General features: G+C 48.6%; 1 protein-coding gene across 9 annotated transcripts in view; it reads right to left on the bottom strand.

The window, feature by feature from the left end:
* The window catches only part of Mbp (myelin basic protein), a 118,239-nt gene that overhangs the window by 79,335 nt on the left and 13,782 nt on the right, over window positions 1-25,122 (bottom strand). For all 9 annotated transcript variants that reach the window (XM_031366155.1, XM_031366146.1, XM_031366152.1 and 6 more), the window contains exon 2: window positions 13,636-13,710. In XM_031366155.1, the coding sequence (XP_031222015.1) occupies window positions 13,636-13,686 (51 nt within the window). In that variant the 5' untranslated portion in view covers window positions 13,687-13,710. The remainder of the gene's footprint in view (window positions 1-13,635; window positions 13,711-25,122) is intronic.

The following is a 25,122-nucleotide window of genomic DNA, read 5'->3' as shown; positions in this document are numbered from 1 at the left end:
GGCTCAGTAAGTGGGAAGGATGGTCTTCTCTTAGGAGGGCAGAAGAGAGAGGAATGGATCTGCTCAGTCTGGTGCTACAAACTGCAGTTTAATGCTCAGTGAGTTTCATGACGAACGAGAGCCTAAGATGAACTCATCACTAAGTGAATCAAATCAGCCACAGAAAAACAACCAGCACGCACATTCTCTCGTTCGTGGGCCCTGCACTTTATGTAGATACACAGAATCCTAGGGATGGCATGAAACAGAAGCCAGACTGTCTAGGAAGTGAGGCAGATGAACGGAAGAGGGTTGGTGGCACACCAGAGGACAGAGGGCTCAAAGCACTTTATATGCTTTCGGGACAATGACCTTATGTAACCCAGAATGGTAACTAACAAAGTAAGTTACAGAATGATATTTATTTAATTAAAAAAGTAGCCATGTTTTAGAAACAGAATAAGATGATGGAAACCTTTGATCTCTTGGAAGGCCAGAGCTTAGTTTTGTGTAATACATAACTATTTTGGTTATCTTCCTGCAGAATAGCCCCTCCCCCCATGTTTCTGGGTGGTCCCCTATTTAACGACTTTAAGTCAAGTCCTGTCTTTGAGATAAGGCCTATTTCTGCTTAAAACAGAATGCTAATATATCAAGAATGCAGATGTCTCCCTGGATATATGTGGATCTCCAATATGCAGAATCTTGTAGGGTTCTTCCCTGTTACAAGGCAGGCAGGTCACGTGGGCAAGCTCAGGACAGTCAAGCTAGGCACCATAGCTAGCTATCCGTGGGTATTGCCTCCTCCCTGCTTCTGAACTGCCAAGTCTTTGGCAAGAGGACAATAAAGGCTGCTCAGGAAAGATCAGAAAGATACAGAGAGAATGTATTAATGCAGCAAGATTAAAGACGGGGAGCCAGAGAGAAACTCCCCAGAATTTGTCATTGTAGCTGCACCCTCCCCTTTGCCTCAAAGAACTACACCCAGGTTGTGAAATGGATCTTCCATTCTATCTCAGTAGGGCATCCTTCAAAGCCATCTCTTGGTCCTGTGGCCTCAGGGCGAGTCGTGGGGAGTAGCAAGCCTTCTTAAGCTTGCTGGGAGGGCTGGGCTAACACACCCGGCTGACACTATGTCCACACAATCCAGGGCCCAGCCAATGACTAGAGCTTTGGAAAAGATGGACTGCGGGTGGAGAATATCCTGCATACAGTGTGGAGCTGCCGATCACCAAGATCAATTAAGGCCCTCTCCTCACTTGCTGGTCATCTGAGTGTGGAGATCTTTGCAAAAATGCACTCAGAGGAAGGTGCCTGTGCCCCAGATGTCTCTTGGTTTAAACATGGTGAGAAAAATCAAACCACAATGTGGTTACCAGAAGGTATTATGAGAAACCTTCTAGAGCTTTCTACTCGTGTGCACAGGTCACATGACGACCCAGGAAGCACACGCATGGGTTTTTCTGAGCTAGTCCTGAAGCGAGGCTTTTAAGCCTGTTCCCCCATGTGGTTTGACCCTAGGTGCTGTGTGCTCAGGAGCTGTCTTGTAAACATTGAGGTGTTGACTGGGAGGGTGGGCTGTGCAGGTGTGTGCACTGGTGCTCGTTCGCGCGCGCGCGCACGTACGTGTGTGTGTGTGTGTGTGTGTGTGTGTGTGTGTGTGCGTGCGTGTGCGTGTGTATGTGTGTGTTTGTGTGTGTATGTGTGTGTGCGTGTGTATGTGTGTGTGCATGTGTGTGTATGTGTGTGTGTGCATGTGTGTGTATGTGTATATGTGTATGTGTATTGTGTGTATGCATGATAATTGTATTTAATGTATGTGTGTGTGTGTGTATGCATGTATGTGTATGTGTGTACACCTTTGGAGGCTAGAAGGAGTCAAGATTCTCTGAAGCTGGTGTTGCAGATGGTTATGGCTTGGAACCAAGCTAAGTGTGTGTGTGTGTGTATGTGTGTGTGCGTGTGCGTGTGTATGTGTGTGTTTGTGTGTGTGTGTATGTGCATGTGTGTGTATGTGTGTGTGCATGTGTGTGTATGTGTATATGTGTATGTGTATTGTGTGTATGCATGTGTATGTGTGTGCATGTGTGTGTATGTGTATATGTGTATGTGTATTGTGTGTATGCATGTGTATGTGTGTGTGGATGTGTGTGAGTGTATGTGTGTGTATGTGTGTGTATGTGTGTGTATGTATGTGTGCGTGTATGTGTGTGTGCATGTGTGTATGGGTATGTGTGTGGGTGTGTATGTGTGTGTGTGTGTATATGTGTGTGTGTGCATGTGTATGTGTGTATGTGTGTGTGTGTGTGTGTGTGGCTGGGCTGTCCCTCCTCAGAGTGGTGAGGTCCTGTGGATTCCAGCATTGAAACAGAAAAACTCATGTGTGGAAGGCCTCATCAAAAGCAGCACCCTCTCCCAAGAGCCTTCAACTCTGTGTCACACACTAAAACACACTAAATAATCTACTTCAAAAGCATCGACCTCCACCTCCAATTGTTTTAATTCACGTTATTTGGGAAGCCTAAACGTAAATGCTGTCCCAGTCAGTGTGGCCTTTTGGTAATTAAACAAAACAAATGGAGTCATGGCTGATGCAAGTAAATGGTAAAGGCTGAACATGCAACCTGGAGCCAGGACATGACCTTCTCCTGGTGGAGGAGAGGCAGGATGAGAAGTGGGCACCCTGTCTATACCACTGAGTGTGTGAGGCGCTCCTCAGCCTAGAGGAGGGTGGGCAGGCCTGGTAGCCTTACTCCGTGCTCTGACCCTCCTTCCATTTCTCTGTCATCTCTTCCCACCTTGGGATGAACCCAGAGTGAGGCCACTGTGTTTTATATTATGGAATTCCACTGCTCAGTGTAGCCAGAGGACCCACAGCACAGGGCAAAGCCCAGGAGACAAGCAGAAAGAAGCTTTTGGGACCAGAGCTCAACTCCAGGCGATGGGGGAGAGGGAGCTCAGAGTAGGTCTTTTCCCTCCTCGTGGGGATTGCCAGACAGGAACTGGCCTCCCAACACTCCCCAGTGCAGCTTCGCCCTGCCCCCATTCACCTGTAAGGTTCTCCGTCATGTGCCCTGTACAGTTAGGAACTGGTACAGGGTGCATAACTAACCTATGTGCTCCTATATCACCACAGGCTGTTTGCACAGTTGGGGCCTGCCTTGTTTATTTACTAAGGTGTGTTTGGTTGCTTAGGGCTTACGGAGTATAATTAGGAGACATTAAATAATGAGGACTCTGTTCCAAGTATCAGAGGCAGAAGCGAAGAGTTGAACTTTCTCCACAACTATCTGATGATTACATCTTGAAGGTTTTACTCCAACTACAATAGGGAGGTGTGTTTGAACCCTCCAGATGCAGAACTGTGAACCGAATATAAGAAGCCTTTCCTGCAGTGCCCGGTGAGAGGTTCAGGGCTGGTGTCAGTGACAGAGAATCACAACAACATAGCACACACATACACACAGCATACATATATAACACTCATGTTTGCATATATATACACATACAGCATATACATACACACACATATACATACATAGCACACATCACAAATACACACACACACAAACATACACAGAGTTCAGATCATTCACACACACAGGCAGAGACATGCTCTACACACACAAGCACATACATTCACACTATCACACATGTCCACAATGCATGTGACTTCTCACACACTCTATTGCATGTCCATATTTACAAACGTAAGGCCCTTTTCCACAAGTGCGTTCTATCATATTAAAAACCTTGCTTGGGAAGCTGGGGAGATAATGGCTCAGGAATTGAGGGTGCGTTCCACTCTTGTGAGGGACCAAAGTTCAGTTGCTAGCCCCCACATCAGATGGCTCATAACTGCCTGTGACTCCAGCTCCAGGGGATCCAAGACCTCTGTGGCACCTGCACTCATATACTCTAGTGCACACACACACACACACACACACACACACATATCTCACACACACGCATGCACACACACTTAAAAATAATAAAATTCATCTTTAAAAAGTCCCTCTTGATTCCAAGTGTAAAGCTTTACAAACCAGGTTGCTGAGAAGAGAAACTATCTTATGAAGGACAAGTTGTATGCTTTCAGAGTCTGAAGTAAACATGGCCTCAACAGTCCAGTCACCTGTGGCATTTCTGGGCTTCCCTAGCAAGAGACAGTAAGTGGTAGTCCAGTGAGGTTCACAAGCAAGGAGACAGGGGGAGCAGGACAATTGTCATGCAAACAGCTTGCATTCAGCCACACCCTCTGACCGGATCCTGTGGCATTTGAAGGGGGCAGGGCATGTGCTGCCATGACAGAAGGCCAAGCCCCGCCCACCCTCCTGAACTGGCAGGGTGACACTTTGTGGGAAGTCACCAAGAGGTTTAAATGAACGCCTGCTCTGTCTTGTCTTGCATTTCTGCTGTCAGTCCAGTGTGAAGCCGAGTTTGAATGGGTAACAATTTTATGTAAGTCCCTCACACACTTAATGCTCTCTACTTCATTAGGCACCAGACATCCTGCTCTGTCTGGGTGGGGTCCTCCATCTCCGATGACGGTTGTGTTTCTGGCGTCCCTCCCTGCTTCTCATCTGGGCTCCTGCCAGTGAGCATGGGAACCTTCAGAGCTTTAGGCCCTGGGTTCTTGGATATCAGCTACACTCTGCTATACCCCAAGGGGCACAGAGGAGGCCGGAGCACATCCTGCTCTTTCTGCTTTACCCTGCTGCTGAGTCTATGGCATTCACACTTAACATCCAGTCATCCAGTGACAAACAGACCATTTATATTGAACAACTGCTATGCCCCGGAAGTTTTGTGACAGGTACATACAAATTGTCACAGTTTATAATAATAATAACAATAACAACAACAACAACAACAACAATAATAATAATAATAATAATAATAGCAACAACAACAACCCTATGATGTCAACTTGCCAATAAACTAATGAAAACCAACCCTAAAGCCAGGCAGTGGTGGCACACGTCTTTAATCCCAGCACTTGGGAGGCAGAAGCAGGTGGATTTCTGAGTTCGAGGCCAGTCTGGTCTACAGAGTGAGTTCCAGGACAGCTAGAGCTACACAGAGTAACCTTGTCTCGAAAAACCAAAACAAGAAGAAAAAAAAGAAAGAAAACCAACCCTAAACCAACCAATTAGCCAACCAACCAATCAACTAACACTAGTCAGCTGCTGAACTAAGTAACCAAAGAAATAAAACCAATCAACTACCCAAAACCAGCTGATGAATCAACCAACCAACCAACTAACCAATTAACTAACCAACCAACCAACCAACCATCCAACCTACCAACCAACCAACTAATCAAAACTAACCACATTACCAGCTAGACAAAAGCAGCTAGCCAGCCAGCCAGCCATCCTACAACGTGGGTGCAAGAACAGATGTTATCTTCTCTGGGCTCTGAGTGCCCTGGGGTTTTCTCAGCCTTCAACCTTCTAAGACCCCAGGCACAAGCTGGAGTTCAGAACTCTTCTGGACTTTGATGTCGTCCCCAGACTCACACATCTGACTGCTGAGCATGGAGTCCACAGGGTGAACTCAGAAAGTGTGAAGAGGCCCAAGAGATCCCTAACGGCCAGCTGGAGACAATGGCGGCAGTTGGATCCAGAACCTGGGAGGAGTGAAGCCTGGGGCTGTGTTTCTAAACTGTGTGATGGGGCTGCTGGTTCTCCCTGTGCTGGAGGGTTGAAGGCTTCGTAACCAGCGGCAATCTTCTAACCAGCAGCAGGAGCAGCATTCTCAGTTCAGACGTGGAGGCCCTGGATGCACTGGCTAATTACACAGCCTGTTGTTAATAATTACACTTCACGGCTGAGACCTGTGGCCACAGTTTACAAAGGTGCCTGTGTTCCCCAGCTAAGTAGAACACCTGCCAGGAACACCAGAGTCCACCCTGTGGTCACTCTTTGAACATGAAGCTGTGGGCAGAGCCTTTTGATCCGAATTCACCACAGAGGAAAAGCATTTGTGACTCAACACACGCAAGAAGGTTTCCACCAAGAACTCTGTGGGCACTGCCTGGCACTTCCACTTATATGTCACCTAGCCCACGTCCCTAAGCTCACATCCATCCTGTGGTAACTGGAAATTGACTGAGTTCTCAAAACACAGTGTTTATGTGAGTTGTCTAAAAGATGGAGATTCCATATTCATGGATCTAACCTTGCCCACACAGTGGCTCAATCTCTATCCTGCCCACACAGTGGATAACCCCCCACCCACACACTGGCATCAAACAGAAAGGTAAAATTCCCCCAGCGAATTGGGTGTCCACCAAGCACAGCCTTCTCACCACGCTGTGGGTGTCTTCAGGCGTGTGTGTGTGTGTGTGTGTGTGTGTGTGTGTGTGTGTGTGTGAGCGTCTGGGCACTTCCTGCCTCTGTTCTGTGATAGGGGAAGAGTGACGGTGTACGCAGGAAAGAAGAGTGGATCCTGGGAGCTCTGTCTCCTTTCCCAGTGTCCTCTGCACTGAGGACAGAGAGTCCCTACCCTCCTCACACTGCGTCTTCTGGTGTCACCCATAGCCACCTGACAGGGCGTGGCACAGCACCTCCTGGAACACTCCAGACAGCTTGGCTCTCTAGTGTTTGGTTGGCCATTTAGCAAGCCATGCCTAGACACCAGTATGACCTGGGGCTGGTGACAGCATGGCTGCTCTGCCTGAGCTGAACTTGTGTGGGGAGGAGAGCAGGCTTGGCAGAGCAGGGTGAGCCAAGCTGGTTAGAGTCTAGCTGCTCATTCCTGAGGCAGGTGTGAGGGAAGGAACGGAGCTGACTGAAAAGCTATAGATCTGGCAGCACAGACTCTGAACAGCCTGAAGCTCCAAGCAGAGTGGCCTCCTGGAGCAGCCGGCACCCCCCTCACAGCTGGGGTGCCAGCGTTCTCATGGAAACAGATTTTCCCTGTCAGAGTGAAACACTGTTTCATCTCAGTGGAAAGCTTTGTGTTGCTTCGACAACTCTGCCTGTATTTGCAAACTAAGTGTCTCATTTCTCAGAATGTCTTTTTAATATCAGGCTCAATGAGAACAAGTGGGACTGTGTGTCAATGATTAAATTATGCAGATTGTTTGCCAAAGGTGGGGTTACCCCAGGGGAAGGACCAAAACCTTCTTCGCCCAAAAGCCAACGTGAGAGGATTCTAATGTCCAGTGAATGTTCCAGAATAGTGCGAAACCCCATCTTTCATGTGGGTGGAAAAGGAGGCCACAAAGAAGGTTGGGGGTGAACCCAGAGGACTGTAAAGATCAGAACTATTCCAGAACTTTCCAGTGATTTCCCCTCAGCCACAGAGCCAAGTTGGTGAACTGTTGAGCTGAGCAAGGATTCTCTGAGCTCTGATAATGGTGTCATTGGCTTCGGAGGGTTCTGCTCAGTGTGGCTAAGCACCGGGCTCCTCCCTTGAAGGCAGAGGTAGGTGGCTGAAGCATGCTGTCTTGCCTGGCCCATGGCCACTTTCTCCTATCCCCCTTTATCTATTGACTGTCGCTAGTGATGAATCTGCCTTCTGCACTTCACAGGGTGACCTCTCTTCTCTGTAAGATGCTGGTCTGGGAAAGACGATAAGGAACAATGGCGTCCATGTCTCCAGGCCCCTCCGGGTTGCCACCAAGCTGTGGGATGACCTTTAGCCTGTCTCCTCGGCAGCACGTGCTGAGGGACAAGCACTCCACCTGGCACCATGAAAAAAATGGAGATTCCAGGATGTGTGAAGACACTAGCCACCTCAATAACACCAATCCTTAAAATGGATCCAGGTTCCCAGAATCCTCTATGACAAGTGACACGATGAACAATCGAGGCAGGATCTTTAAGGACATGGGCTCTCTCTAGGAAGCTGGTATGGGGAAGATGTTAGTTGACTCCATGGCCTCCAGCACTCTGAAGAGGTTTGTGGGAAATGATGCTATGGTGAGCCCAAAACCTCTTCTTTCCTTTCCTTTCCTTTCCTTTCCTTTCCTTTCCTTTCCTTTCCTTTCCTTTCCTTTCCTTTCCTTTCCTTCCCTTCCCTTCCCTTCCCTTCCCTTTCCTTTCCTTTCCTTTCTTTCTCTTCTCTTCTCTTTTCTCTTCTTCTTTCTTCTTCTTCTCCTCCTCCTTTTTCTGCTCCCTCTCCTTATCTTCTTCTCCTCCTCCTCTTTACAATAATTTTAACTCACTTGGCTCAGTCCTCAGAAAGTTCTGATCTTGGCTCAATCCTCAGATCTGCGAAGGTGCCACATCCCTTCTGTAAGGTCCAGGGCTCCTTCGGGCTTGCTCTGTGGTCCTAGTCAGCAGCACTAGTCTAGTTTGTCTTCTGTTGATGTGATAGAACTTTCTGGCCATATCGTAAGGGGGAGGAGAAAAGAGTTTGTTTCAGACTGACTTCCAGATGACAACCCATGACTGACAGAATTCAGAGAAGGAACTCAAAAAAAAAAAAAAAAAAAAAAAAGGAAGCAGAAACTGAGGCGAAATGCTGTTTACTAGATTGCTCACTAGTTTGTGTACACCTACCTTTGCTATACCACACAGGATCATCTGCCTAGGGGATGGTACTGCCCACAGCGGACTGGGCCCTCCCACATTACTCATTAGTCAAACAATCTTTCACAGGCCTATCTAATCAAGGCAATTCCTCAGCTGAGGTTCCTTCTCCTCAGGTGATTCTCTGGCCTGTCAACTTGACAATAAGAGCTAAGCAGCACCAGTGCCTTCGTACATTGTTATGTCTCTGAATGCAGTGACCCTCATTGGACCTTGTTAGGGAGTGAGGACCCCTGTGTCACTTCTCTTCTATTCAGAGCATAACTTCATGATCCCGAGATGGCTGTAGCCCAATGTCATCTAAGCAACTGGTGGCATGAGCTGAGATTTTCATCTGAGTGCAGCACTCCTTGGATGTTTAAGAAGACACTGTGGGTGCATGAAAGTATGCGTGAGTGAACTAATCCAAACCCATGGTAGATATCTGGACTTTGAAGGAATGTAGCCACTTAAGAATTACAAGTTCCATGTCTAGCCAGAGGATGCCAGGAAGCCTGCAGGCCCCGTGGGTTAGGTGTCTGTATGGTAGAGCCTGCACTGTGGTAGGGTCTTTCTGGAAAGAGACAGGATGATAAACCAGGCTGTGCCGCAGCATCTGTCTACCAGGAGGACTCGAGAGCTTCTCAGGTGAAGGCTCAGATGCTGAAGCCAGGTGCTAAGCTAGGCCTAGAGGGTTGTCTTTGTTAATCTCTCTACTACCCAGTGCTTACCAGGGCTTATCAAATAGTACATATGTTGAGAACTGAATTACCTGTTCCCAAATCCATCCAGGAAAATATTAACTCCCAGCACCTCAGAAAAGAACTATTCGAAGATGGGCTCTTCAAAGATGGGCATCTTCAGTTACTTTAGCCCATAGTGTGGGCCCTGCTTCAGTATGAGGAGAAGAAGTTAGACACAGCTACGTACAGGGGACCATGGGAGGACACACATGGAGGAGAGGTAGCCTATGAAGCTTGACAGGAGACCCACCCTGTGGACTGCTGGACCCCAGACATCCATCCCGTGATCCGTGAGAATAAAAATGGGCTTCTCCATCTATTGAGTTTCAGAATGGTCACCTCCAGGCCAGTCCAAAGAAGGCCTGGTTTCTCAGAGAGGCACAAGTTAGTACCAGTGCTGTATTTGAAGCCACCTGGTGGGTCTTGGACACTCACTGGGCCATCAGTGGGAGGCATGGCTATCATGAAAGCACCAAAGAAACTAAGGGGGGGGGGGTCCTCCCAAGGAGTCCGTGGCTTGAAACCTTCATGAACTCTACTAACTACGGCAATCCCCTCCTCTAGTGACCAGCTGAAGGGGACAAAGTCTTAACACCCAGGACTGCTGAGCCCAGGGCATCCATCACTGGCAGGCAGCTGCTTTTAGCTCCCGGAAGCGATTTTGTCCTCACCCCAGAAGCTCCCATGAGTGTGGTTCTCTGAACTGCTGCTATTTGAGTGGATCACCTGAACTACCTAGGATGGTTGAAGTCATTTCCTTCCCTGGTTTTCCAAATTATGATAGCACAGATGGACACTGGGCATAGAATGGACAGACTGGTAAAAATCTAGCAAATTAGTGAGGGACAGCTGTTTATGACCAAGAAGGAGAGGCGGAAGATGGGGACTTCCCTTACTCTGAGAGTAGGAATAGTACTCGGAGGAATTGATACCCAGCCTATGAGACTGCATCACGACTCAGGAGCTGAGTCCCCCCACTCCCAGCTAGCGGCCTCTGTTCCCCTTTGGGACTCCAGCACCCTCTTCTTCAGCCGGATGGCAGGACCTGGATTCCCTAGCGGAGTGCCAGCCATCACTGCATGGCACCCTTGACTGTCCCCTCACTTCTTAGATGTCTCCCTCAGCAGGAGAGGAAGATGGTGATGACATTCTTAGGCTATGTTTCCCGCTGTGAAAACCTTGCCTGGGAGCTTGAGCACGGTGCACAGAGAGAAGAGGCCAGGAATGCTTCTTGACCAACAAAGCCAGCTCTCTGAAGTGTCAGAGAGAAGGGCCTCCCTGTAACAGAAGAGAGATGACTGGGCACCTGAGGGTCTGTTGGAGTGGGCGAGGTGCCCAAGCTTTGGAGACACAGCATTGAGGGTGTCTCTTCTGTTTCGTGGACATTCAAAGACACACTGAGAAGGCTGCACACAGCTGTGTTGCTGACATTGTAAGGAGAGATAGGGAAGGCTTGTCAGGTTGCCCCTGTACCTCAGAGTAGGAGGAGGGGAATTCCTCAAGAAAGAAAGGAGCCTGCAGTTCCCTGGGCCAGTCCCAACAATTGGTGGGTGGATAATGAATGGGGGGAAAGTCTCCCTGCGGGGCCCTCCCTAGCCCCAGAGTACAGCTCAGACCCCTGAAGCAGAGGTTCTTTCCCTTGGACTCTCAAGAGCAACAAAAAGCCCATGTTTAGTTGGGAAAGAGCTCTTAACATATAGAAACTATAGTTTTAAAGCTCTGTGGCTTTTAAATCATCAGAGCTTAAAAAGAAAGTTTTCAGAGAACGGTGGCCCAAGAAAGACTTCACGTGGGAGCCGCCATCTTCCTTTGACAGGAAGAAGCAAATCAAAGCGTCATCGTAACTGTATTGTTTTACAGTGTCAGACAACAGGAAGGGGCCAGTGAGGCTTTTAGAAGCTGGGGTTTCAAATCAGTCTCTCTGAGAGGTGGGACGTGACAGCTGGGCAGGCACTGTGTGAACAGTTTCGATTTTGGTGAGAGTAGATTCTAATCAAGCAGCCTTGGCTAAAACAAGGTCCTCACAGCGAGTGAGTGAACCTGCCAGGGTCCAACATTTACAGCCACAAAACCATCATCAGCGTAACTTAACTGTGTTATAGTAATGAGTCACCGCCACTCGGCTCAATATCGGCTGGTCACCTACATGTTTATAAACCAGTGGTTAAGAAGCTGGATAATCTTGCATCACACTTTCAGGTGAAATCCTAGCACAGAAAGCACAAAGCTTCCTCCTGGGGGATGAGCTAGAAAGTCAGGTGTGGTTGTCTTCCTGGCTGACGTAGAAATCGAGTCTCACCCGGAGTTGGACAAAGAGGCCTTATTGTTTGTTGTTACAAAAGAAATGCTATCCAGGCTATCCAGCAAAGGGGCAGTGGATTTTTGAAAAGTGCTTCTGTGAGGGTCACACATCATCTTTTGTTTGTAGGGGTAGGCACACTGTTTTATGTTGGACACAAGATCGAAGAAAAGGAATTTGAGCAGTTTTTTTTTTTTTTCTCTCTGCCTTGGGTGGCGGTGGGATGGGGGTGGGGCTCAGAAAGCCGTTACACTGGACGTCCCTGATAGTTCGGATGAGGACTATGCCCCCAAAGTACAGGCACTGAACACTGGGTCCCCAGTTGGTGGTGCTGTTTGGATAGGGTTAGGAGATGTGGCCTTGCTGGAAGAGACTCATCACTGGAGGAGGCATGTCACTGGCGGAGGCCACAGGCTTTGAGAATGTCAAGGATCCACACCGTTTCCGGTTCATTCTCTGCTCCATGGTTTGGTTCAAGATGTGGGCTTTCAGCATCCAGTTCGTGCTGACAAGCCTGCTGGGCAGCCACCCTTCCCCACCATGCTGGACTTGAATCCCTCTGGAACCATAACCCAAGTCAACCCTGGCTTCCATGAATCGCTTTGGTCATGGCTTCCATGAATCGCTTGGTCATACTGTTTTACCACAATTTTAAAAAGTAACTAAGACCGTATCCCCTCATGATCAGGAATGATTCTTCAGTGACGGAGAGAGGACAAAAATTAAGGCGACAGTACTCTGTGGTTGCGTACGATCCATGTGAAGATGTTGAGTGTGGAGACACTCGGAATATAACAGTAACACACTGGTCAGACCCCACCAGGAAAGACCATGCAGAGAAACCCGCCAGGGAGAGAAAGCTGGCATGTGCAGTTCTGCATGGGGGGAGGGGATGCTTGCTTCCTTCCTTCCTTGCTTGCTTGTTTCCTCCCTTCTTTCCTTCCTTCCTTCCTTCCTTCCTTCCTTCCTTTCTTTCTTTCTTCTCTCTCTCTCTCTCTCTTTCTCCTTCCCTCCCTCCCTTCTTCCCTCCCTCCCTCCCTCTCTCCCTCCTTCCCTTCCTTCCTTTCTCTTGCTTGCTCACTTGCTTTGCTCATCTATGCTTTCCAAACACTCTGTGACAAGCTGTAGAAGGCATGGGGAAGGGACAGAACTTAAAACCAATTCCCTACCAGCCTGTGGCTGGGCTATCATCAACTGGCGCATCACGGGCGGGTGAGGTTCTGAAGGTAGAGGAGACAACCCAAATTCTGGGGAAAACCTTGGGTCATACAAGTGTGGGATATTCGGTAGAGGAAGGACCCTTGCATATCACAGCTGAGCATCTTCATGGGGCCTGCCCAGGGAATCTGAGAAGTACAGTCAGGGTCAAGCGAGACCCTAGGTGGGAACCAGGAGAGATGTTGCCGATTTCATGGGGGAATGACCCGGAATCTACCTATGATTCCCACAGCTGACCTCAGAAGGCAGAGGTCTGAGCATCGCACCAGGCAGAGGAAGCAGCACACCTACTTGCCACCCTTCGACCACACCTAAGACCCAGTTCAGCTTCCCACCCAAAGTCAGAGCCTTCCTCCACAGAGCAGGGAGGTACACTAACTCAACGAGCCAGGGTTTGTTACTGATTTATAAACAGGGTTCAGGGCTTGTTACTGATTTATAAATGGGGTTCACAGCTTCAACAGAGAGGTCAAGTAGATAGTGAAGTTTGGGAATACAAATAAGGAATGTCGAATGATAAAAGCTTTCAAGAGAGCAAAGAGACCCTACAGCCTCTGTTCTCCAGAGAATACTGAGTCTAGGATGAGTCCAGTGGATCACAGGTGGAGCCTCTTCCTCTTCCCTATCTCCCTCTTTCTCTCCCTCCAACTGTGTGTCAAGCCACCCTTCTCCTTCTTCATTTGCTTCCCAGGCCATGATGTACCCACTGAGAGAGTCAATCCTCCTGAGTAAATGAAAACAACATCTAATAACAACAGCAAGGACCCAGCTCCACTCAGCCGCTCAGGAACTATTCCTGTTAAAACTCCACTTTGTCTTTCAGTGAAATAAATAAAGCCCTGGGGCCGGAGACTTGGCCTCGGCAGAGCCTTACCTTATTGGCCTTCTCAGCAGATAATTCTCGCTTTCCGGAGTGGTTTCCCATGGCGACTCAATGGGTGTCCAAGAGCTAGAAGAGAAGAGAAGCTGTAAAGTCAATACTTCTGGGGGGCTATGACCATAGCAAACTCCCATGATCCACTGTGGTCCCTGAGAATTCAAGAGACACATCCAAAGTTGCCAACAAATATTGTTCCTGGGCCCTCAGGGAAAGATCTAGAAAACAGAATGACAGAAACTGTCTAACTCTGCTCAGTGACCAGCTTTTGAGTGTGTGATCATCTATAAAGATGTCTGCCCACTCAAGACCCCGCCGACCATCAAACAGTGATGCATATACCCAGAGTTCCAACTCATATTTGAGTGTACCATAGAGTGGGGGTGGGGCTGGGGAGGAGCATGGGCGGGGAAGATGAGCTGAGATGTCAGAAAACGTTCTGTATAGTTTCCCAAATGGAAGGTGATGGACAGATGTTCATGACTCCTCCTGGAGAGGCTGGGCATCATGGGTGACCAAGGCCAGAGCAATGCTGTCTTTTATACAACTATCCAAGGAATGTGCAGAATTTGCAGGGAAGATAAAGTTGGATAAAGACAAGCATGTCCTCCTCATTTTCATTTCCTAGCCCCAGTCTTAGCAAAAAACACACACTAGTCTTTTCCAAAAGATGCACAGAGCTGAAGAATTTGGCCAAAGCCATTTACAACAAAGCAAGCTCTGGCTACGACTAACCAGTCCTTCTGTAGAGTGACACTTGTTCAGTCTGTGATCTGATTTTCCCAGGAAATCAGTTTAGGGTCATTTAAAGATGTGGGCACTCAAGAGCTCACTCCCCTATCAAATCCAGGAAACGTAACGAATGGAATCATCCAAGTACCTTTAATTTTTAACGTAGGAACAAAGCATGGTACAGCACAACTGGTGTAAATGGCACATTTTGCTCTTTAAAGCTTACTCTTTTCATGGACTTGCAGAGCCCAACCCCTGACTTTCCATCTCCCCCACACCTGGAGCATTTCAATAACTAAAGAAGACCAAACGTGAGTGGTTGCACATGTAATCTCAGCACTTGTGATGTGGAGGTAGGAGATGGACAGTTCAAGGCCACACTCAACTATTTAGCTAGTTCAAAGTAAGATAGGGTTAATAATGAGCTATATGGATTCCCTTTCAACAGTATAAAACAAAAAAGAAACCCTGAACCCCTAAAAGCAAAAAAAAAAGTTGGAAGGGGAAAGGGAAGGGGAAGTGAGGAAGAAGAGGGGGGAACAGAAGAGATGCTGATGCTGGGCACAGGTCACCCTCTCAGTGACCTCACAGCCTGGATTAACTGATATGGATGGAGTCACTAGACTGGGGTTCCAGTCTTCCAGACTAGAGCTAGCTGCTGTCTGGCCTTTGGGGAAAGAAAGAGCAGAGTATGCCTCAGATTGGGTTTGCTGCGATGGAACACCATGGCCATGACCATGCAAGCTGGGGAGGAAAGGGTTAACCTGGCTTGTCCTTCCATATCTGTTCATGACCAAAGGAAGACAGGACAGGATCTCAAGCAGGTCTGGAACCTGGAGGCAGGAGCTGATGCAGAGGCCGGGGAGAGGCACTGCTTACTAGCCTGCTTCATCTGGCTTGCTCAGCCTGCTTTCTTATAGAATCCAGGACTACCACCAGCTCAGGAATGACACCACCCACCATGGGCTGAGCCCTCCCCCTTGATCACTAATTGAGAAAATGCCTTAGAGCTGGATGTCATGGAGGTATTTCCTCAACGGAGACTCCTTCCTCTCTGATGACTCTGACTTGCATCAAGTCGACACGTAAAACCAGCCAGCACAGGGTAGATTCCCAAACTCTGCAGATTCCACTTGGTTTAACAGTGCAGCGCCCAAAGTCCTTTAATCCTTAAAAACCACAACACGAGCATCTTGATATAAGATGTCTGGCTCTCTGACTACATCTTATAGGATGGCAACTAAGAAACGCCCGATTTCCATCTCTGTTCTCCCACCTATACAGCCCATCTCTGCAGGCCCCTCAGACACTCACTCCAATTTATGGGGTAAAGCATTGCTCAATGTACAACTGAAAACAACACCAAGGATTTATTCTGCCATCCTACCCACAAGGTGGCAGTCCCCTCAGTGTACAGGACCCATGTGTGTGGTGGCAACAGCCCCGTGCAAAGGGGAAGCCACTCTGTTTTCTGCTGTGCGGCTGGAAAGGGTGTAGATAGATGGGTCTGACTGGAAGTAGCCACCGTGCTCTGCCTGTCCAATGAAAGCTACGGTCCTGACAATGGCTACCAATGAGGAAGTGCAAGGTGAGCTCTGTATTTGGTGTGTGTGGTCTCTAAAAGGCAAAGCTTCCTAGGTGGGTGGCTTCAGCACCCATGCTGGTCTATTCATGTCTTTTTCTTGATTTAAACTGGTGCAACTGCAACGTTTCTGAAACACCTCTGTCAATGGGAGCTGAAGGTTTGAGGGCTTGGGGACTTAAAACGAAAGGAAAGGGAAAGACTATGAGTGAGTGAGCCTTCCATTTCCTGAGGGCAGACCCAAGCGTTCGTGCACAGTCAACCTTGAGTCTAGGAATGCATCCTGCCCTTCTGAACTTTGACCTCTAATTCCATGACACTTTAAAAAACCCAGCTGTGATGCTTGCTTCTTCCAAAAGCAAGCCTCCAAGATGTGTTCCAAGTTGAAACTGTGGGCCCACCTATGTGCTGTGTGTAATTTTAAATACACATGCTTGTACCTTGCCCTGTGCTGGCAATGGCTGCCTCACCCAGCTCCCAAGCTGGGTGATAGCTCTGCCAAACCTCTAATGACTGCTCCCGCTGTGCCCTTAATGCCGTGGATGGAAAACAACAGACAGCCTTAAAATTTAAAAAAAAACAAAAACAGCCAGATAACACAACTGCTGTGCGAAGAATATCTTGCCCCATCCTCCTTAGCCTGTGCAGCCACCTGTGGAGTTACAAACTATCAGTTCCTGAGCGTTACATGTCTGCTACTTTCTCTCCACAGCCTGGTCAGAATCCCCAAATCTCTCCTAGTCCTCTCCTCTCCCTCCTGGGAACTGGAAAACCCACCTTACTCTCTTCCCCCAGCGATTGGCTTCTGCCATCTTTATTGACCCAATCAGGAAACAATTAGGGAATCAGGGTTTAGTTATCAGCTCCTCCTCCTCCTCCTCCTCCTCCTCCTCCTCCTCCTCCTCCTACTCCTCCTCCTCCTCCTCCTCCTCCACCTATGTATTCTGGACAAAGGGGAACTGGTTTGATCCAGGCCCTTCAAGCTTAGCTGTCCTACCAAGCCCATGCTTCATCATACTTTGTAGCGAGGTGGGCGGTAGTGCGAGCTGGGCAGTAGTGCGGTGGTGGCCCACACCTTTAATCCCAGCACTTGGGAGGCAGAGGCAGGTGGATTTCTGAGTTTGAGGCCAGCCTGGTCTACAAAGTGAGTTCCAGGACAGCCAGAGCTATACAGAGAAACCCTGTCTCAAAAAACCAAAACCAACCAACCAACCAAACAAACAAAAAACATACTGTGTAGCGAGACTATAACAAAATCACCAACCAGACTTTTAAATAAATAAACTTAGTTATAGTGAGGAGACATGGTATACTGGGGAGGCTGAGGCAGACTTTCTAGAACCTGAGGCCAGTCTAGGTCTTCATAGTAAGTTCTTGGAAAGTCATGGCTACATTGTAAGAATCTGTCTTTAAAAGAGCAACAACAATAAATAAAACTGGTTCCGATGTGACTAGTCTTCTGTGTATGACAGATGAAGAGGCAGAAGAATGGCAAGTGACACAAAGTGACCACAGGTGTCCAGCACCTCCTGAGGCTGGCCCTCCGGGACTGTGTCCTTGTTTAGAGTGTGGTAACAAAGCAGCTTGCAGGTCCTTTGTTTTCTGGCCCTGGATGACAGACGGTTAGGCTTGTTAAATCCCATGACTGCCTTTAGGCCCTGCTTGGGGACTGGGCACTTGAACCACCAGCTGCTACCACAGAGTGCTTCTGGGAAGAGCCACTCGTGTGTGAAGTCAGCCTTATTTTAGGTTCAGTTTTGCAGGGAATCTAAGTATTGGAGCAAGAGAGAAAATATGGTGGCAACAAAGACTCTGCAGGAAGCCCGATGGTAACTGCAGTTGCCACTGGATAACTGGATTCTGGATGAAGCAGAGGGAGACATCCACGTGCCATGAGACTGTGACATTCTTCTACACTGGTCATGCTCTCAGCCCGAAGGACTTTGGGCAGTCTTGGATAGTGTCTGTCCTAAGACCGTCTCCAATGCCAAGTGGAGCCTGAAACAAACTCTTGGGGATAGTTAGTCACCCCGATGTGGTAGGAGGCAACCCAATCTTTACTGTGATTTCTATTTCTAATTATGCACTTCCCAAATTTACCCTGGAGGAGCCAGCTGAAGGGGAGTCCCTGGCCATCTGTAGAAGACATCGGTGACTCAGGTCCCTGGCTCCTCAGTAATTTCCCACCGGTGTTTTGCAAGGGGCTTGGAGTTTCTGAAGGGCAAATGGGACAAGTGAGGCCCTGTCCTGATGGAGCCTTCAGGAGGGTGACTTTAGGTGAGGTTCCACTCCTTGGAGCCTTAATTTCTTATGCCATTTCAGTGATCCAAGTTCTCATCCTGCCTTGGGGTGACCAGGAAACCTGGGAGCTGTGGGGGTATCAGGATGGGGTCAGGGTAAGGATGTTTGAGGGGCAGATTGTTCCTGCCTCACCTCCTGGGTAGAAGAGCAAGCAGCCGATGAGACACCATCTCCTCTCTACTTTTAACCTATTGCTGAGGCGGAGGCTGGACTTTCCAGCTGCTAGAGCCTCCACTCAAACTGCCAAGGCCAACAGAAGGGCAAACGGTCGAAAGGCCCCTGCACTGAGGAGCCCTGGCGTTATATAACAGCATTAGCCAAGACACAAACTCCACAGCCAAGTGAAGGAAAGGGCGGGGGAGGGGTGGAGGCCCACTGAGAGCCATGGGGGAGACCCACTGAGAGCCATGAGTGGGGAGGTGGGGAAAGAGAGAAAGCAAAAACAACTATCTAACTTCCAAGGGACCTTTGGGTATTACACAAATGTGTAAAGGGTATTTCTGAAATAACTCTGAGGGCAATTGATTACCAGCCTGCCTCCATCTTAGGCTTAAAAGCCATCTTATATATAGTTAAGGAAAGCTAGGTTCATTTCTGTTAATGATTAAATCTCTGTTTCTCAAGGATTGGGCTATACCCCACCTGTAACCTTAGCAACAGCCTCTTCCAGGAAACAACAATCATGTCCTTGTTTCAAAAAGTTCTTACGACTTACGTTGTTATAACCAACTTGCTAGGCTCCTGTAACCCCACTTCCTTACCTGCCAAATATCCCACTTGGAAGACCCATACTCCTGGGCTATAAAACCTCTTATCTTACTCATTCCCAATGGTGATCTCTTGAACCCTGCCTTTAGAGCGAGGTAGCCCGTATACACGAATAAACAAACTTGCTTTAATTAATTGCCTGCCTTAATTAATTTGGCCATGATTTGGGTTTGCGTTATTTCTCCTCAAAGTTCTGAGATTAACACAATCATAGCGACAAAGCGGCCTCTGCAAACCTCACTGAGGCACAGTTGTGAGAGACAGTAGTGGTAGGCAGAGCCAGCAGACTGGCATCCAGGCCACTCTCTCTTCCTCCCAAAAGCTGATCCTCTGAAAGAGTGACCATAGTTGCTGCCCAGATATCAAATATGCAATGGCCAGGAGCGTCCAGTGCTTATCAGGGCTCGTGGCTTAGCAGTTGCAGGGTGAAGGATGTTGAAGGAGATGGGTGTCTTGTGCGTCACTGGACTTAAATGGCAGCTGTGCTATTTCACAGGTTTCGAGAGCTTTCGGCTCTCACTCTCTCTCTCATAAATGACATACTGTTGATTGCAAAATGTTTTTTTTTTTCCTCCTGACTTCATGTTCAAGAAAGCGGTCCAAAAATAGGCGTTTCCATGGAGCCACGGGGACTATTTTTTGCCACAGGATGCTTTATCCCTCACGTTTCCGTAAACCTTTGAAACTGAGAAACTTTACAGCACCAGCCCTGCCAGCTCCTTCCCAGGGCATAGCGCAGGAAGTGATGCTCAGGAGAGTGAGGGAGCGATGATCTTTCTACCTACGTCAGGCTCAAAACTTGGAAGTGACTGGTGAGGGGGTTTTATGCATCACTGATGGTGTAGTGTTGAGGGCACATGAAGGAAGATGGATGATGGGTCTGAGGATTAGCAGGTCTAATTCATCGGATCATTTTATCTCATTTAAGCTAGATTCCCGAGGAATCTGCCTTTCTTCATGAAGATAAAGGGTCAACGAAGCATGACTCATGCATCTGAAATGTCTGAGTCTGCCTGACCCAAGTCTTGGCCTTGGTTGATTTCCACACTTTCTCTCTTGCCGCTGTGACCAAGCCGCAGAGTTGCACTGCAGACAGACTTTCAGCCCAGCTCTGCAGAAAGGAGTTTCCCCATGTGTGATGCCCAAGAACACCCTTACGATTCCCAAGAAAGCGACTTTTGTGAGTGGTTTTACAGAACAGATAGCTTGGTGAATAAATGGCCACCAAGCTGGAGACTCTGAATCTCATCCCTGGGATCCACATTGTAGAAGAAGGGAACGAGTTCCTGAAAGCTGTCCTCTGCCACATGTGAACACACATGTGCACATACATATATCCATGTTGTAGAAGAAGGGAACTAGTTCATGAAAGCTATCCTCTGCCACATGTGAACACGCCTGTGCACATACATACATACACAATAAGTAAACATATACATGGAAAGAGAGGGGAAGGGAAGGAGGGAGGAAGGGAGGGAGGGAGAGAGAGAGAGAGAGAGAGAGAGAGAGGGAGGGAGGGAGAGAGAAGAATAGCTGTTGCTATATATGCATGTTAGAGACCTTCTCCAGCCCCTACCCTTCCCTTATTCTTCAAGACAGAGAATTACACCTGTGGTTATCTGCCAACACAGCAGCCCAAGTGGAGACCATTTCCCAGGATGCCTTGCAGTTTCATGTGGTCATGTTCTGGCAAGGGGCTTTCTGCTTTCAGCAGATACTTATAAAGCATTTGTTCTGTGTCTCACTGAGTCACCAAGTAAAGAAGCTTTTCTTTCTGTTTGCAGACCGTAGCACGCACAGGCTACTCTCTCCCAAAGCCTGCCTATTGAGACAGGTTTTTATAAAACTATCCCACTAACAGTGACTGAGGAAAGGGGGGTGTAAACATTGGCAAAGGCTTAAGATCCCCCTAGAGGGGTTCCCTTCTCTGCCTTTTCAAGTCCTTGAGACCTCATTCTCAACAGCCAGCCCGTGAATTTTATCACTAGCAGTTCATGGTTGCCAGTCTTTGTCGATTTAGATATCTGCACTGCCCAGTGGCTCCACTTTCTATCTCTAGACCATATGTTCTTAGAGAGCGTTCTTAATGTCAGTGTGGAACTGTGACACTCGCACAGGAACGCTATGGTGTTTGGGAGGACATAGACAATGATCTGGAAGAATTCCACTGAAGGAAAGAATAGTGTAGACTGCATGGGTCAGAAGGCTTCTGAAAGAAAACCTGGGTAGAGTTTAGTTGAAAATGGAGACTAATGCCCCAGGGAAGACTAAAGGGAATATAAGTTGGAAAGGGAACATTCTAGAAATCTAACATCTTCCCTTTGCAGGACAGGAGGTTTCCTGCTAGACTCTGCAAGAACTCTTCCTGTGTACCAGGTTCAGCATGCCATGGCTTCTTACAGAGCTTCCTATTCCCTCCAAGAAGCTCCAGGACCACAGACTGACATTGGGACCTGGACTAAGTGGGGTAGTTTCTCAGGTGCCTCCTTTAACATGCTAGGTTCTTTTGCAGATAAAATAAACCCCACCCAGAACATGGACACAGATAGCCTCCCATGGAAGGAGCGGGTGGCTCTGCTTCCTTGAGTTTTAAAGAAAAACATGGAAGAAACACATAGAGCAGGGGCCAGGCCTGAAATAAAAGCTCTCAAGGGGACAGATGCTGAGTGGCCAGGCTTAGACCTTGGTATCCGTCTGAGTCCTCCCTAAACCCGTCTTGCTGTCTTTGTCTCTTTCTTTCTGTGTCTTATCCCTTTCCTCTGCCTCACACTCTTTTGTTAGCACACATGAAATCATTACTCCATTGCCAACATTTTTGTAACAGCCTGTGCTTAGAGCGCAGAAACCGCCAGCAAGCGGCATCGCCAAAACAAACGACAGCTAAACAGCATGTATATCCATGCATGCACATACAGAGACACACACACACAGGCATACAGTCACACATACAGGTGCACACACATACATAGACATGTATCCCTACATACATGCACATATACTCAGATACACACTCACGTATACACACACAAAGACATGCATTCATACATATACACACAGGCATAGTCTATATATACTCAGAATACATGGACATGCACTCACAGATATACCATACCCATTCATACACACACACACACCCACGTGTACACCCCCCACACACATACACACTCACGATGGATTGATTCACAGTGGCAGGAGGGGGAACTTAAGAAGGTTAACTTACATCAACCAAGAAGTCACAGCTGGCTGTTGGCTCATGAGCATCCCCATCCAGTCTGGTACACACACCACACCTCAGTTGTGTGAGAGTCAGGAATCCACACTCGTTAAGGGCTAAGTGGCCTTGTGTTCCTGTCCCAGCATTTCCACCTTGTTGGGGACAATTGGCTCCTCTCTCCCTGAGTCTTTCTCCTCACCTCCCCCGTCTCTGGCTCTTTGGACCGGGGTCTCCTCCACCATGTGACAATGACAACGCTTATAACTGGGAGACAGCAGACAGGGCAGGTCCCCTCCCTGCCTCTCTGGCTGTTTCTAGCTCTCCCCCACCATCCTGTGCAGACTCAGACTCTCTCTCTCTCTCCCTCTCCCTGCTCCCGCTCTGAGTGTGTGTGTGTGTGTGTGAGTGTGTGTGTGTGAGTGTGTGTGTGTGTGTGTGTGCATGTGTGTGTTGCATGTGTGTGTATGTGTGTGTATGTGTGTGTGTGTATGTGTATGTGTGTGTGAGTGTGTGTATGTGTGTATGTATGTGTGTGTGTGTGTGTGTGTGTGTGTGTGTGTGTGTGCGTGCATGCACATGGGCCCAGGCTGTTTCCTATGTGGCTCTCCTCCATGCTCGGCCTACATCTTCCCAGCCCAGGGTATATTTCAATGATGGCTTCTCTTCTGGGTCTCTCCTTCCAGACCTGGAAATTTCTGCTTTGGAGTGTCAGGGAATACATCTATTTGCTCATTGCAAGCCTGTCCTTTTTGAGACTCGTTAGGTCTAAGCACAGCACACAACGCTGTCTGAAGGTTGTTGAAATTCACTTTAGGGGAATGTTCCAGAACTGCAGAAAAACAGAAATCTGTGGAAATCCGACTCCCTTTCATCCCTTGAGTTTATCACTTACGTTGATTCTGGCAAACTCTATCAGCAGACTTCTGGTCCTGAGGCTGCCGGCTTGCTCTCAGGACCTCCTGAGCAGTATGGCGCTCATTAGAGAGTGCACAGCAGTTTCCTCCAGCTCAGGCTGGGTCAGCTACAGGGCTATGTGTGCATGTGCACACACGCACAAGGCAGGAGTGTGTGTAAATGTGAGAGTGTGTGTGCATGTTCATGCATCTGTGTGTGTGTGGGGGGGGGTCAGGAGTCAACTTACATCAGACATCATTCCTCAGGCGCTCTTCACCTTGTTTTTAGAGACTGTGTCCCTCCCTAGGACCTGGGGCTCAGGTCTGACTCTTCAGTGAGCCCTAAGGATCTGCCTGTCTCCATCGCCTCAGAGCTGGGACTACAAGTGCACACCGCCAACCCATGGGCTCTGTAGACAGAGCTCAGGCTTCGCTTCAGTTCCTGAGCCACCTCCGCAGACTCAGGCTTGCGATTTCTGCGCCTGCCTGTCTATGAGGTTAGAAAGGATGCCCCACTTTGGCAGCTCTTATGGGAAGATATGGAACTCCCCAGAAGAAAATAACAGGGTCACCAGGAAGCTGCTGGGTCTGTGAGACCGGACAGGCTGAGGCAACACACCCCTGGGGGCCTGACTCCTGGGAAGGGCAACTCACCCAGGTATCTGCAGTTACGCACCCTTCCCATGCCATCTCTGCTGGTTCCTAAGTCATGTTTGTCTGAACTGGTCATGAGGAAGAGATGTCCCACCCCGCTGGCTTCCGTGAGGCCGGGTCACAGGCATGCTTTGTATCCCAGGCATGCGCTGCACAGCTGCCCCACCCCGGTTGGGATGGTACTGGAGAGGAAACACCCGAGGCACTAGGAACAGACATGCTAGGGCAGCACCCTTTGAGTCCCACCTTCCCTGACGTGCTCTGGGGACTTGGCGCCTGTTACTCCTTATCTGTAAAGGCCCAGGCAGCACACTCCATTTCCTGGTGGTGCCACAGAGTGCTGGTAATGAATGCAGGCACAGGGACATGAATGACGTGCCAGTTTGGGATCTCCCTTCCATGCCAGCCCCAACTTTACCTTCAGGCATCTCTCTCCCAAAATGGTGGGTAGTCACACCATTGCTATGACAAGTCTGGCAATGACTGAAGCACAACATGCTAATTACAGAAGCCGCACACACCCCGGGCATGGAGTACCAGTGACAACCAACAGAACTATGTTTGTCTGTGGTACTTGCCGTTCTCCAGCTCAGCCTCCTCAATGTGACTACCGGGGGCTTAGCATGACTTACGGAGGGAGCCATATGCTGGCTCATGCACTGCTCACAGTTTGCAGGTGACCTCAGGTGACCTAGACTTTGGGCAGTGAGGAACACAAACTTGCCTCTTTGGAAACAAGATGACAGCATCCCAGAGTTGTTGGTCTAGGCCATGCTGTGACGTCACTAGAGTCTCATGGGAGACCTGGCCCGGAGCCCATCTCCTGATGGATGTCATGTCCTTACAGGCACAGGTAGCATTTTTACTTCATAACTTCCTTCTAGGACTCTCTGGAACTTTCCAGAGCGTTTCAGATCATAATCATGGAAAGGAATGCAATAAGAAGCTGTCAACCCACGGTGACCTCAGAGAAACGGCCGTCAACCCACGGTGAACTCGGGGAAATGGCTTAACCAGTCTCCTACGAGCCCTTCCTTTTCAAAAAGGCATGTAATTTATTAGTGAGCTAGTCTTCCTAAGATGACAGAATGATAAAGGCTTCTGTGAGTGAGCAGGGGAGACAGCTCAGGGGGTAAAGGGCTTACTGCACAAGTGTGAGAATCTGAGTTTGGAGCCCCAGAACCCACTGAAAAAGCTAGATGTGGTGCTGCCAACCTGTAAACCCAATTCCAGGAAGGCAAAGATGTGAGTGCTGCCTGATGATGCTTACCTGCTAGCTGCCTGATGCTCACCCGCTAGCTGCCTGATGCTCACCCGCTAGCTGCCTGATGCTCACCCGC

This window comes from Mastomys coucha, unplaced genomic scaffold (assembly GCF_008632895.1).
Source record: "Mastomys coucha isolate ucsf_1 unplaced genomic scaffold, UCSF_Mcou_1 pScaffold13, whole genome shotgun sequence".
NCBI lineage: Eukaryota > Metazoa > Chordata > Mammalia > Rodentia > Muridae > Mastomys > Mastomys coucha.
This window is presented reverse-complemented; position numbering and strand designations above follow the sequence as displayed.